The sequence below is a fragment of the Bombina bombina genome, chromosome 6 (assembly GCF_027579735.1).
Source record: "Bombina bombina isolate aBomBom1 chromosome 6, aBomBom1.pri, whole genome shotgun sequence".
In the NCBI taxonomy this organism is placed as follows: Eukaryota; Metazoa; Chordata; class Amphibia; order Anura; family Bombinatoridae; genus Bombina; species Bombina bombina.
In genome coordinates, this window is record NC_069504.1 from 626,770,990 (window position 1) to 626,785,618 (window position 14,629).

General features: G+C 37.5%; 1 protein-coding gene across 7 annotated transcripts in view; it reads left to right on the forward strand.

Moving 5' to 3' along the window:
- Positions 1-10,189, forward strand: part of AKAP13 (A-kinase anchoring protein 13) — a 521,925-nt gene extending 511,736 nt beyond the window's left edge. For 4 of the 7 annotated variants that reach the window (XM_053717637.1, XM_053717642.1, XM_053717643.1 and 1 more), the window contains 5 exons: positions 267-305; positions 2,583-2,633; positions 3,153-3,563; positions 4,444-4,756; positions 5,772-10,189. In XM_053717637.1, coding sequence (XP_053573612.1) covers positions 267-305; positions 2,583-2,633; positions 3,153-3,563; positions 4,444-4,756; positions 5,772-5,821 — 864 coding nt within the window. In that variant the 3' untranslated portion in view covers positions 5,822-10,189. The remainder of the gene's footprint in view (positions 1-266; positions 306-2,582; positions 2,634-3,152; positions 3,564-4,443; positions 4,757-5,771) is intronic. The other 3 variants (XM_053717639.1, XM_053717640.1, XM_053717641.1) reach the window with 3 other exon arrangements.
- The last annotated feature ends 4,440 nt before the right edge of the window (positions 10,190-14,629 follow it).

Sequence of the window (14,629 nt, forward strand, 5' to 3'; positions counted from 1 at the left end):
GATTTGCAGCATTTGCAGGTTACAGAATTTGATTTCTGACCTATATAGGGATCATACGAAAAAGCACAAATTTTACCCAAAGCCCATGTAAGCAGTATGAGGTTTGGTCATCAACTCAAAGTTCACATAGCATATGAGAAAAAATGTGTAAGTAGCAATTCTGTAGTGAGTTGTGGTTTTAGAGAAAGTAAAATTGTCACAATTCTGCTTTACATATGGGAGAATACAGTTAAGCATGCTGCATCTTTTTCTCTTCTTTTTTACAGGGGACAAATACCAATTTGATGTTTAAAAGAAATAGTGAGGTAAGGAATTTATTTGAAAACCATTTCTAACAATCCATCATAATTCTGAGTGGATTGTTGGCTTCAGTAAAGACTAAATGGCTTTGTATATCGTAATGGGTCATCAAGCTAGTCTTAAAGGTATATGAAACCCACTTTTTTTTCTTTCTTTAAAATGATTCAGAGAGAGCAGTGTTTCTCAACCGCAGGCCTCAAGATGCCAGGTTTTCATTATAGCTGAACTAGAGCACAGGTGAAATAATCAGCTGATGGGTGAGAGCAGGTCGGTTACCATGGTTACTGATCTGCTGATTATTTCACCTGAGCTCTAGTTCAGCTATAATGAAAACCTGTCCTGTTGGGGGTACTTGAGGACCGCGGTTGAGAAACACTGAGAGCATACAATTTTAATTACTTTCAAGTTTACTTCTATTATCAAATTTAGTTAATTCATGCCCCTTTAATATGTTGCCCTGGTGATCTGAGACAAGTAGCCTTGAATAGGCCAACAGCTTACAAGTAATGTTAAATATTTTACTGGGGGGAAAAAAGGATAACAGATACTTGTTTGTGATTGCCAAAGGACCAGTGGTCAGGTGTAGCAACTTATCAGATAACTGACCAGGAGCCTCTGGGGCAGGTAAAATGTCAGCAGAGACTTAAAGGGACAGTCTACCATAGAATTGATATTGTTTTAAAAGATAGATAAATCCCTTTATTACCCATTCCCCAGTTCTGCATAACCAACACGGTTATATTAATGTACTTTTTACCTCTGTGATTACCTTGTATCTAGGAACCTTCTTCCAGCCCCCTGATCACATGACTGTGACTGTTTATTATCTATTGTCTTAAATTTAGCATTGTTTTGTGCTAAATCTTAAATAACCCCCTGTGCCTGAACACAGTGTTATCTATATGGCCCATGTGTACTTTCTGTCTCTTTGTGTTGAAAAGAGATTTAAAAAGCATGTGATAAGAGGCAGCCCTCAAAGGCTTAGAAATTAGCATATGAACCTACCTATGTTTAGTTTAAACTAAGAATACCAAGAGAAAAAAGCAAATTTGATGATAAAAGTAAATTGGAAAGTTTATTAAAATTAAAAGTCCTATCTGAATAATGAAAGTTTAATTTATACTAGACTGTCCCTTTAAGGCAGATAGATGGCCTGCAGGTGTTCTGCCAGAAGAGCGAATTCATCAGACTAGCGATCGGAAGGGGCGGGCATTACACACTGCAATGAGTGTGTAATAATACATACGGGCCAGCAGACGAACAGATCCGCTGCCCGTATGTGGCGAAGGTGGGCGGACAGCTTCGCAAGTTTAGAAACTGTCCGCCGCCTGTTAGTACATGGAGCCTGAGTGGCTGAAATGCAAGTGTCAAAAGATCTAAAATAAGAAGGCAATCTGTAGAGGCTTAGATACAAGGTAATCACAGTGGTAAAAAGTATATTAATATAACCGTGTTGGTTATGCAAAACTAGGAAATGGGTAATAAATGGATTATCTATCTTTTTAAACAATAACAATTCTGGAGTAGAATGTCCCTTTTAATGATATATTCAAAGCCAGAAAATAGTATACAGATACGTTTACTTAAATATCAGTTGTTTACATTTTGAAGAAATAAGTGTAAGTTTTACTCTCTATAAAGTAATGGGCACTGTCATATTGTAACCTAGGTTTTACCTTATCTTAAAGGGACACTGAACCCAAAAAAATTATTTAGTGATTCAGATATAGCATGCAATTTTAAGCAACTTTCTAATTTATTCCTATTATCAATGTTTCTTCGTTCTCTTGCTATCTTTATATAAAAAAGAAGGCATCTAAGCTTTTTTCTTGGTTCAGACTCTGGACAGCAGTTTTTGATTGGTGGGTGAATTTACCCACCAATCAGCAAGGACAACCTAGGTTGTTCACCAAAAATGGTCCGGCATCTAAACTTACATTCTTGCATTTCAAATAAAGATACCAAGAGAATAAAGAACATTTGATAATAGGAGTAAATTAGAAAGTTGCTTAAAATTTCATGTTCTATCTGAATCACAAAAGAAAAAATTTGTGTTCAGTGTCCCTTTAAGGCCAGAAATAAGTGAAATAGAGTAAACAAACAATAGCTGTCTGGAATATAGCAGTGTAAGTTTTGTGAAGTATGAAGCCTTCATTTCCAGTTGTCCACAAGACCTCCTGTTGAAAGCCATTGTATGACCCTGTTTCATTTGTTCTGTTTTTTTGTACGTCACAGTATTACTTATAAATTAATAACTTCTACTTTTTTTTTTTTTACTTTAGCAGGTTCTTCAGTCTGTTACAAACCTCCATAGGCTCCTTAGCATTTTACAGGTAATAAAGTTGTGTTAAGACTTTGAGCTGCTGCAGTTAGAACGATGATATTTGTGATACAAAGCCCTTACTCTTCCTTGCTAAAGGGACAGATAGCTCTAAAATGTCTGTCATACAGAAGAAAAAATGTTATTTAAACCTGTTTCAAATACACAGCCATTTTAAGGGGCTTGCTAAAATGAAGGGCATTATTGCTCACTGGGTGATGAACAGATCTTCCACCTCCAGAAGCATAAAAACAAAAGTTTTTTTGTTTTGTTTTTTCTCTCTACAGAAACATCTGACTTTAAATGACTTTTTAAAATATATTTATGCAAGAACCTTGTAAATTTTGTAGACAGACTTGTGGTCTGAAAAACAAAAACTGGTTATTACTCAGTTTTAAAGAACATTTTCATCTTATAAACACATATTAGTAAAAATACTGCTAAATGATCCTTTATATATTAATGGCTGTGGTCCCTGAACACGGTTATGGGCTAGTGGTTATTTAATATAATGTTTTCCACTCTCGTTCAGGTGGTTGTACTACAACAAGACACTTACATAGAAGACCAGAAATTGCTGCTGAATGAAAGAGCCCTCACTCGAACCTCTTCACGCCCAAACTCCTTGATTGAGCAAGAGAAGCAGCGTAGCATGGAAAAACAGAGACAGGAGCTGGCAAACCTCCAGAAACAGCAAGCACAGCACCTGGAAGAGAAACGCAAGCGGGAGCGAGAGTGGGATGCAAGAGAGAGGGAGCTGGCGGAACGCGAGGAGCGGCTTGTACAGAGAGAGGAACAAGCAAGCACAAGCATGCAGAAGATGGAACAAGAGAAGAATGAATTGCAGGCTAGGAAAGAAGAATATCAGCATGACCTAGAGAGGTTGAGGGCGGCACAAAAGCAGCTGGAAAAGGAGAGAGAGCAGCTGAAAGAAATGGAAAAGGTAGCCAAGGGCAATCTGAGAACTTATCAGCTAAATGCTGTGTCTTAAAGGGACATGAAACTCAACATTTTTCTTTCGTGATTCAGATGGAGCATGACATTTTAAACATCTGCACGTGTCTGGAGCACTATATGGCAGCAGTTTTACAATAATGTTATCCATTTGCAAGAGCACTAGATGGCAGCACTATTTCATGCTATGTAGTGCTCCGGACACTTACCTAGGCATCTCTTCAACAAAGAATATCATGGGAATGAAGTAAATTGGGTAAAAATTATTGTATGCTCTGAATCACAAAAGGAAAATTTGGGGTTTCAAATCCCTTTAATGACACTGAAATGATTTCTAGAAATGTTAAAATTCAGTTTTTACCGCATAATAGTGCAGTATATTGTCTTTAGTATGTATGGGTGAATTACTCTGGGGTAGCAAGAAACTCTCTATAGCCTTGGATGCCTCCCTGGTTGTACTTCCCTGCTCTATATCCATTCATCCATCCACCTGCCTGCAGCACTATATCAAACGTCACACCTGCTCAGAGAGTCGGCAGTGAATGTACCATAGCTCTGCCACTGTTTTTGTTTAGTTTTTTTCCTCCTTATAGGAACATTTGTTTTAGGAAAACATAATACATTTCAAAATACCTTTTAAATGCAAGAAAGAAAACACAATACTTGAATGCCCTTGATATGTAAACAGTTATGTGAACAAAATAAGTGATACTTTTGACACCTGCTACTTACAAGACAAATCCATTAATATCATCACTTTACTGGAAGTCTGTGGCACTGAATCTATAAATGAATGTTTGTTGAGTACTTGGGTCTGTTTTTAAAGTAAGATATTGTAACCTAATTGTTTAAAATCCCCCTTTTTCTAGGCCTCCTGCCAACATGATAAACTTTATCGAGTGCCCTCACTTCCTGTTGGAACCGACACTTCAAAATGGTATAGTTCTAGTTCATCAAAACAGGAGCACTTAGAAGCAGAGCTGTCTACCTCCCCCAAGAAAGACAGCTTATTAAGGACAGATAGCAAGCAGAAAGGAAAAAGCCACTTCAGCCTGCTGGGCACAAATCAAACAAACAAAACAGTTGATGCTCCCACCCCAAATCGCCTCTTCAATTTGTCAAAGCCAAAGGAAAAAAAAGAAAAGAAGAAGAAGGGCAAAAGCAACCGTTCCCAGCCTGCAGGTAAGCGTGCCAAGTGCTGCACCTTTAGTGGACTCTATAACATTCTGTGGGTGCCGGCTGGAGCATTGCACAAACCTTCATAATACCAATCACTTCTTCAGCTGCACCATTATTGTGTACTACAAGGATTTTCTGTAGTTCTTAGAATACATTGACACCAGCTAAGTGTGAATACTTTAGCACATTGTTGCAGTAATCTTATTACTAGCTTTCCTCATTACTGGAGCAGATAAGACTAGCCACTATCAATTTGTTAGCAAAATGTGCATTGTTTTGCATTATCTTATCAAGAGAACATTCAGTTCTCTAGATTGAAGGGACATGGAAGTCAGGATGAACTTTTTATGATTCCAATAGTGTACAGTTTTATAAAACCTAATTGACTCATGTTATCAAATGTGTCACTTTCTCTTGGTATCTTTTGTTGAAACGTAGCTCCTTTCCACGAGAGCATACTGAACTAGGCTAAGGAGCACTATGTGTATAACATTGTTGCAAACTCTACTTCCATATAGTGGTGACCATCATGAGCTAAGTTTCAAAGAGAAAAAAAAGACATTTTTATAATAGACAAATTAGAAAGTTGTTGTGTTTAAATGGTATGTTCTGTCATAATCATTAAGGATTAGTTTTGACTTTGCTTTTCCTCCACTGTGTCATTAGTATCCAGAGGGGGGGGGGGAGGTAAGAGGTGGCTAAATGCCTCTCTGGATCTGAACATAAACACCCACTTTAGTTACTAATGATGCCAATGAGAAGCCGCTTTTACCATGTAGCACATGTTTAACAAACAACTATCTTGTATGGGTTATTTTATTCCTTTGCTCCCTACCACCCCCGTGATATAGTGATCTGTGTCTGCAGACTCCCATACACAAGTTCATTCAGAACTGAAAACTTTAAATTCAAATGTGAAGAACTATTTTATTGGTCCTTTATGTGCTTTTTGTGTGTATATTTATATACAGCAACTGAAACTTAAGTTTTTTTTGTTTTTTTTTTTGTTTTTTTTTAGATTCACACTCTGGTGAAGGGACAACCCAGGAGGAAGAGATCTTTTGCTGATTGCGTTACTCTGCTGGAGCACTTCCTGTTTCAGTGAGGACCATGTTATTCCCAGCTGTGCTAATCAGCAGGGTTCTTGGGCAATAGCATGTTTGTTGGGGGCCGTGTACGCACATGGTTTACAAGCACAGGGATATGGTGTGTGTTCCTGCTTATGGACATCAGTGGTGGATAATAAAACTGGATCTAATGCAAAAAAGGAATCCATTCCATTTTGACCTAGTCAGCAACCATTTGCAGCACTGCTTATCTTCACTGTGCCTGATTCAGCATAAAATGGTCACTGAAAAATTCTGTAATCTACTTTATGCTCAATAATTATTTGTTCCTGGGATCTTGATGCTTATTTCTCATAACACCACCCAGTGCAAGAAAAAAAAAGAGAGAAATTAAGCAACACAAGGCAAAAAAGTATAAAAATGTAACCTGTCCTGGCTAATGAACAACTATGGAGCACTTAACGATTTTATATCCTTTCATATTTCTGGGCTCTCTATTTGTACATATTTTTTTTTTGTTGTGTGAAAAATAATCCACAGTTGAAAGAATATAGCTATTTATTTGGTTAAAAGGTATCTTAGTATTATCTGAGTATCAATATGTCAGATTCACTAAGCAAGGAAATGAACTATTACACAGATTAAGGAATACAAAATGTAAAAGCAAGGATATGGTTTCAAATGATCTGGAACAAAATAATTATAGGTGAAGGAAATAATTTATAACACAAAATGGTAAGTGGCTTTTGTTGTAATCTATAAAGGGTTGTAAAAAAAATACAAGTAGGAAACAAACTGCATTAATGACAGCTGCTGTCATTCAGTTACCAGTAGAGGGTGCTATGGGCATAGTTGTGTTAGTTGCTTCCTAATCTGCTTATGTCTATCTGAGTCAGGCTCATGGCCACTCTGTACTGTTAACCCTTTCTAGAAAATTACTATACTTTCTTACACGTTTGCAACATCATTTAAATGTTTTCTTTCCCTTTTTTATGACTTGCACTACAGTAACTGGCATCCAGATACCCTCTCTCTCTTTCTAATATGCTTCAGTGTTTCAATTGTTCTGCAGCATTGACTTTCACACATATGAACATTTAGTGTGACAGTGCAATAAGTAACAATGCTGCCTGCTATCATTTGTATTATCTTTTATATGTTGTCACTTCTAAGGCTCAGAATATGCAGACTTTGATCATGTAATATTTGATGCTTCATCTGTGTAATGTAAAGGCCTCACTGAAAACAATTATTGTAGATGTCATATTTGGATTTTAACATAGTATATATGTTTCAGAACAAATGAGTTCTTGTCAGTACCACTATACTGCATTAGGATGTCATCTCAGGTAATATAGATAGTGCCTCAAACCCCTTCCTTATAATTATTCACAGCTTGCACAGGGTATCCTAAGTGCTAGTTAATGTATAATTCTTCTTAGCTCACCAAAGCATATTTCTTACACAGTATCCTTGCTATGGTTTATAAACTCAGTGGATTATCCTTAAAGGAGCATTAAGCTCCAAAAATGCTATCATGCGTATGAAAGAGCACTATTTAAAAATGTATTTTTTCACGAGAAAAGGATTCAGTTAAAGCTGTCTATTTTATTTTGCAATAACAGGAAGTGCATGTTTGTGAACAATTGGGCCCCACTGCCTTATTTGTTGACAGTGACAAGCATAACAACATATTTTTATCTCCACACAGGAACATCTGTAATACATTTAAAATGCCCATTTTATATGCAGTGAAGAAAAAATGATTTTCAAGTAAGGTGTTGTGTTTAGATGGATAATTCGTCCTTGTCAAGGCATACACAATTTAACACTTAATTTACTAGACAGGTCTTCTTTTTACCGCCACAAATGAAGGGTTTAGAAATAGTAGGTATGAAAATGGTATGTTCTTTGTAAATGATACCATAAGAATACAATTTAAAAAAAAACGTTCTCCTTTTTTTAGTCTTGCTTTTAGTCAGTAATTCAGTTCACTGACTCCTGTAGTGTGATGCAACTATGCACTTTACAAACCAAATTTACAATGAGTTTTGAGAAATCTTAGACAATCACCCATTCACTTTTCACTTTTTCTGTTTTAAATAGTATCAATATACAATAGAACATCAGTTTCTATAAATTTAATTCCAAAACTGAATACATGTAAAATATGCGCTTACTATGTTAAGAGGGACTTTGCCACTGCGTATCTGGTTTTCACATGTGGTGCTTTATTTTTATTTTTAAAAGCAAGACATATAGGTGCTTTGCAGTAATAATAGCATAAATCTAATGTAGTTTCATTTGATTTCAAATATAAAAATGAAAGTGTTAAACTAATAAGCCAAATATTACAAATGACTGATGGCGGGAAGGAAAAACTAGGTTTGCATTGTAAATTTTGTCCTTTATAATGTCACTGTGCAATTATTAGTGTTTAAATCAGTATTTTCAGGCTTATATATATATATATATATATATATATATATATATATATATATATATACATATACATACAGTATACTGTAGCACAGGAAATCGTTCTCTTTTTCAACCTGCACAGACTCAGCACATTGATGAAACCCAGGATTAAATCACATCCTGACAGTAATATGGCATTAGGTTGGTAATGCTAGTTAAAGCTTTAAATATTAATGCTGCTGGTAACCTCACCGAACAAGTTGCTTTCATGTGATAAAGAGCACTTACAATTCAGTGGAGTGGGGTTTATCTAATCAGACGTCATCAATATGCCCTGTGTACGAGCAGGCAGTGCCAGCCTTGGTTGTCAAGGTACCTGCAATGCAATTACATACGTTCTGCAGCAATATTGTGCTATCTTTTCTGTGCTTTTCTCTTTTTTTTTATTGTTCATTAAAAGTTTTTGAAAAGCCAATTCTATCAAAATCCTTCTGCAAATTTAAATAATCAACCCCTTAGTTACCAGAGATTTCTACCACTGAAATGATCACTGGCATCCAAGGGGGTAAAGAAAAACAAAATGGCTCCAAAATGCATGAGGAAAAAAAGCCCATGACATTCCTTCTTTGCCCAGATTGTGGACTTTTTTTGCCTGCTGGTCAGGTTGTACAGAAATAAACTATTAGAAGTCAACTTTGCAATATAGTTATGTTTCCTATAAAATCCAATTATTGTTTCTGTCTGTATATAGCTAATCTCTTTGTGTTTTCTTTCTTAAATAAAGAGACAGATGTGTTGAAATGGGTCCACTTCCTATGTCCTGATGTAATTTAAAGAATTATATCAAATAAACTAGGAAGGGGTAAGACAAGATCTGGCATCTTGGCTACTTGTAAATTGCATATTTTTATTTTATGACTTTTGATTTATCATTCATTTGATAAAAAAAAAACATGCACTTTGTTTAAAAAAAAATAAAAAAAAAATGCAGCTCTGCTTCAGTCTAAAAAGTATATGGTCTTTTGTATTTTACATTGTATAACATATTGCCAGAGTGGAAGTTATCAATAGTATGTTCTATAACATTCATTCATTGTCTGCATAGTGAATGTGAAGAAACAGTTTTCACATTAAGTAGTATTATTAAATAACAAACCTAAGATAAACTCCTTTCCTGATTTTTAAAAAAAAATATAACCCAGTACAAGTTTAATAAACCATATTACATGTGACTGTAGCAGGGATGCAGATACTGTATGTATCAGAGAATAGCAAATTATGCTTCATTTTGATTTAAATTATAAATTCAAGAGACCTTTTTATTTTCCAAAGTGTATATATATATTAAACACAAATTATTCAATCCATTTCAATCTGTCTGTGCTAAAATGTAGATGTGTAGTTTCATGTGTTCTATCTTTGTAACTTGGATTGCACTATTGTAATCTACAAAATGCTCAGGAGGTTTATAACACAATGCATACCTCTGCCTTTGTTATATATATACATATATATAAATATATCTATATATATATAAATTGTACAGAGGTACATACGAGTCATTTAAAGAGCTCAGCACTGACATTGGCCATTTAACTGTTATTACTGGTTGTACCATGGCTCCTTTGCGTAATGTAATATGGATTTGTTATTGTTCTGTTTTATTTTTTTTGCAATATTACTGCAGTCTTTAAATGACCCCAAACTTTATGCTAAATGCTATTGTATATTTTTTAATTGCTAAATGCTGTAAAGAAATGCAAAGAAACCTTAATTATTTTATGTTAATGTGTAATTATGTAAAAAGTAAACCAGTAATAACTTTAAAAGTCATGTTTTTTTCTGTAATATGCCACTTTGTAACAAGCTTTAATTTATCTTCATCTTTTGTCCCTAGTTATTTCTTCTAATCCCTTGTACATTTTCTCAAAATAAATTCCATTCTATATTTTGTGGTTTGTGTTTGTTTTATTGAACCGAAGTGTTTGTTTTTTGTAAAGTTTTATATTTTAAATAGTTAGAAGGACATGAAAGTGAAAATTAAATTTGATTCAGGCCGAGAATACTATTTTATGAAACTTACCTAAGTATGCTCTTCAACAGAGATGCACTACTGGGAGCTATAAGGTGATTTGGTGGCTGCACATATGCCTCTTGTCAATAGCTCACCAGATGAGTTCAGCTAGCTCCCAGTCGTGCATTGCTGTAGGGATAACTAAATACAGCTCAAGGTAGTGGCTAAATTACAATTACATTTGGTGGTAGAATTGTGTAATCAACAAGTGCATAATAAAAATACAATGCAAAATCACTTACTCTGACTTTCAAATAATACTTTTTTTTCCCCCCTACACATCAAAATGTATTTCAATTTGCCGGCCACTTGTATCATTATAGTCATCAGCCAATCACAGACTCATATATGTATATAATGTAAACGCTTGCACATGCTCAGTAGGAGCATATAAAAACATTGTGTACAATTTGATACTGGAAGTAAATTGGAAAGTCATGTTCTATCTGAATCATGAAAGTGTAACTTTGACTTAAGTGTCCCTTTAAACTATAGATTTAACCCTTTTTGCAGAGATTAACAAGCACATAGTATTATGCAGGCAACATAATACAGTTCGGTAACACATAAGAACATGTTTTCTTCTCAGTACCGCTGGGTATATTGGTGTATAGTTTATTGAGAGTAACTAGAAGTCTGATTGCTATCTCTTGTTTCTACCTGTTCGGTGGGGTGGGGTGGGGTGGGGTGGGCTGCAGTTCTGCTCTTGACTGAGGTCTCTTGTCTTGTACAGATCTAGTAGATGAGACACCTCTCAGTATAGCAGTACAGCAATGGTTAATGGTCTAGTCACAAACTGACTACTGTGACTGGTGCAAGATGCAAAAACATAATTTATGCTTACCTGATAAATTCCTTTCTTCTGTTGTGTGATCAGTCCACGGGTCATCATTACTTCTGGGATATAACTCCTCCCCAACAGGAAATGCAAGAGGATTCACCCAGCAGAGCTGCATATAGCTCCTCCCCTCTACGTCACTCCCAGTCATTCGACCAAGAATCAACGAGAAAGGAGAAACCAAGGGTGAAGTGGTGACTGGAGTATAATTTAAAAGATATTTACCTGCCTTAAAAACAGGGCGGGCCGTGGACTGATCACACAACAGAAGAAAGGAATTTATCAGGTAAGCATAAATTATGTTTTCTTCTGTTATGTGTGATCAGTCCACGGGTCATCATTACTTCTGGGATACCAATACCAAAGCAAAAGTACACGGATGACGGGAGGGATAGGCAGGCTCATTATACAGAAGGAACCACTGCCTGAAGAACCTTTCTCCCAAAAATAGCCTCCGAAGAAGCAAAAGTGTCAAATTTGTAAAATTTGGAAAAAGTATGAAGCGAAGACCAAGTTGCAGCCTTGCAAATCTGTTCAACAGAGGCCTCATTCTTAAAGGCCCAAGTGGAAGCCACAGCTCTAGTAGAATGAGCTGTAATTCTTTCAGGAGGCTGCTGTCCAGCAGTCTCATAGGCTAAACGAATTATGCTACGAAGCCAGAAGGAGAGAGAGGTAGCCGAAGCCTTATGACCTCTCCTCTGACCAGAGTACACGACAAACAGGGAAGACGTTTGTCGAAAATCCTTAGTTGCCTGCAAGTAGAACTTGAGGGCACGAACTACATCCAGATTGTGTAGAAGACGTTCCTTCTTTGAAGAAGGATTTGGACACAAGGATGGAACAACAATCTCTTGATTGATATTCCTGTTAGTGACTACCTTAGGTAAGAACCCAGGTTTAGTACGCAGAACTACCTTGTCTGAGTGAAAAATCAGATAAGGAGACTCACAATGTAAGGCTGATAACTCAGAGACTCTTCGAGCCGAGGAAATAGCCATTAAAAACAGAACTTTCCAAGATAACAATTTTATATCAATGGAATGAAGGGGTTCAAACGGAACACCCTGTAAAACGTTAAGAACTAAGTTTAAACTCCATGGCGGAGCAACAGTTTTAAACACAGGCTTGATCCTAGCTAAAGCCTGACAAAAGGCCTGGACGTCTGGATTTTCTGACAGACGCCTGTGTAACAAGATGGACAGAGCTGAGATCTGTCCCTTTAATGAGCTAGCCGATAAACCCTTTTCTAAACCTTCTTGTAGAAAGGACAATATCCTAGGAATCCTAACCTTACTCCAGGAGTAACCTTTGGATTCGCACCAGTATAGGTATTTACGCCATATCTTATGGTAAATCCTTCTGGTAACAGGCTTCCTAGCCTGTATCAGGGTATCAATAACCGACTCAGAAAAACCACGTTTTGATAAAATCAAGCGTTCAATTTCCAAGCAGTCAGCTTCAGGGAAGTTAGATTTTGATGTTTGAATGGACCCTGTATCAGAAGGTCCTGTCTTAGAGGTAGAGACCAAGGCGGACAGGATGACATGTCCACTAGATCTGCATACCAAGTCCTGCGCGGCCATGCAGGCGCTATTAGAATCACTGATGCTCTCTCCTGTTTGATTTTGGTAATCAATCGAGGGAGCAGCGGGAAGGGTGGAAACACATAAGCCATCCCGAAGTTCCAAGGCGCTGTCAAAGCATCTATCAGAACCGCTCCCGGATCCCTGGATCTGGACCCGTAGCGAGGAAGTTTGGCGTTCTGGCGAGACGCCATGAGATCTATCTCTGGTTTGCCCCAACGTCGAAGTATTTGGGCAAAGACCTCCGGATGAAGTTCCCACTCCCCCGGATGAAAAGTCTGGCGACTCAAGAAATCCGCCTCCCAGTTCTCCACTCCCGGGATGTGGATTGCTGACAGGTGGCAAGAGTGAGACTCTGCCCAGCGAATTATCTTTGATACTTCCATCATTGCTAGAGAGCTTCTTGTCCCTCCTTGATGGTTGATGTAAGCTACAGTCGTGATGTTGTCCGACTGAAACCTGATGAACCCCCGAGTTTTTAACTGGGGCCAAGCCAGAAGGGCATGGAGAACTGCTCTCAATTCCAGAATGTTTATTGGCAGGAGACTTTCCTCCTGATTCCATTGTCCCTGAGCCTTCAGAGAATTCCAGACAGCGCCCCAACCTAGTAGGCTGGCGTCTGTTGTTACAATTGTCCAGTCCGGTCTGCTGAATGGCATCCCCCTGGACAGATGTGGCCGAGAAAGCCACCATAGAAGAGAGTTTCTGGTCTCTTGATCCAGATTCAGAGTAGGGGACAAGTCTGAGTAATCCCCATTCCACTGACTCAGCATGCACAATTGCAGCGGTCTGAGATGTAGACGTGCAAAGGGAACTATGTCCATTGCTGCTACCATTAAGCCGATCACCTCCATGCATTGAGCTACTGACGGGAGTTGAATGGAATGAAGGACACGGCATGCATTTAGAAGCTTTGTTAATCTGTCTTCTGTCAGATAAATCTTCATTTCTACAGAATCTATAAGAGTCCCCAAGAATGGAACTCTTGTGAGAGGAAAAAGAGAACTCTTCTTTTCGTTCACTTTCCATCCATGCGACCTTAGAAATGCCAGAACTAACTCTGTATGAGACTTGGCAGTTTGAAAGCTTGAAGCTTGTATCAGAATGTCGTCTAGGTACGGAGCTACCGAAATTCCTCGTGGTCTTAGTACCGCCAGAAGGGCACCCAGAACCTTTGTGAAGATTCTTGGAGCCGTAGCCAATCCGAATGGAAGAGCTACAAACTGGTAATGCCTGTCTAAGAAGGCAAACCTTAGATACCGGTAATGATCTTTGTGAATCGGTATGTGAAGGTAAGCATCCTTTAAATCCACTGTGGTCATGTACTGACCCTTTTGAATCATGGGTAAGATTGTCCGAATAGTTTCCATTTTGAACGATGGAACTCTTAGGAATTTGTTTAGGATCTTTAAATCCAAGATTGGCCTGAAAGTTCCCTCTTTTTTGGGAACCACAAACAGGTTTGAGTAAAACCCTTGTCCTTGTTCCGACCGCGGAACCGGATGGATCACTCCCATTAATAACAGATCTTTTAGCAAAGGTTTGTTCCCATTAGTAAAGTAACAATAATTAAATTTTAAACATAAAAATTACAGCGCAACGTTTTTAATCACAGTCAATATATAAGTCTCACAGCTCTGCTGAGAGAATCTACCTCCCTCCAAAGAAGTTTGAAGACCCCTGAGTTCTGTTAGAGATGAACCGGATCATGCAGGAAATACAAGAGTAACTGACTGGAAATTTTGATGCGTAGCAAAGAGCGCCAAAAACGGCCCCTCCCCCTCACTCACAATTAAAACAAGCAACTGCCAAGTGGAAAAATAATGCCCAAATATTTATTCACTCAGTACCTCAGAAAATGCAAACGATTCTACATTCCAGCAAAAACGTTTA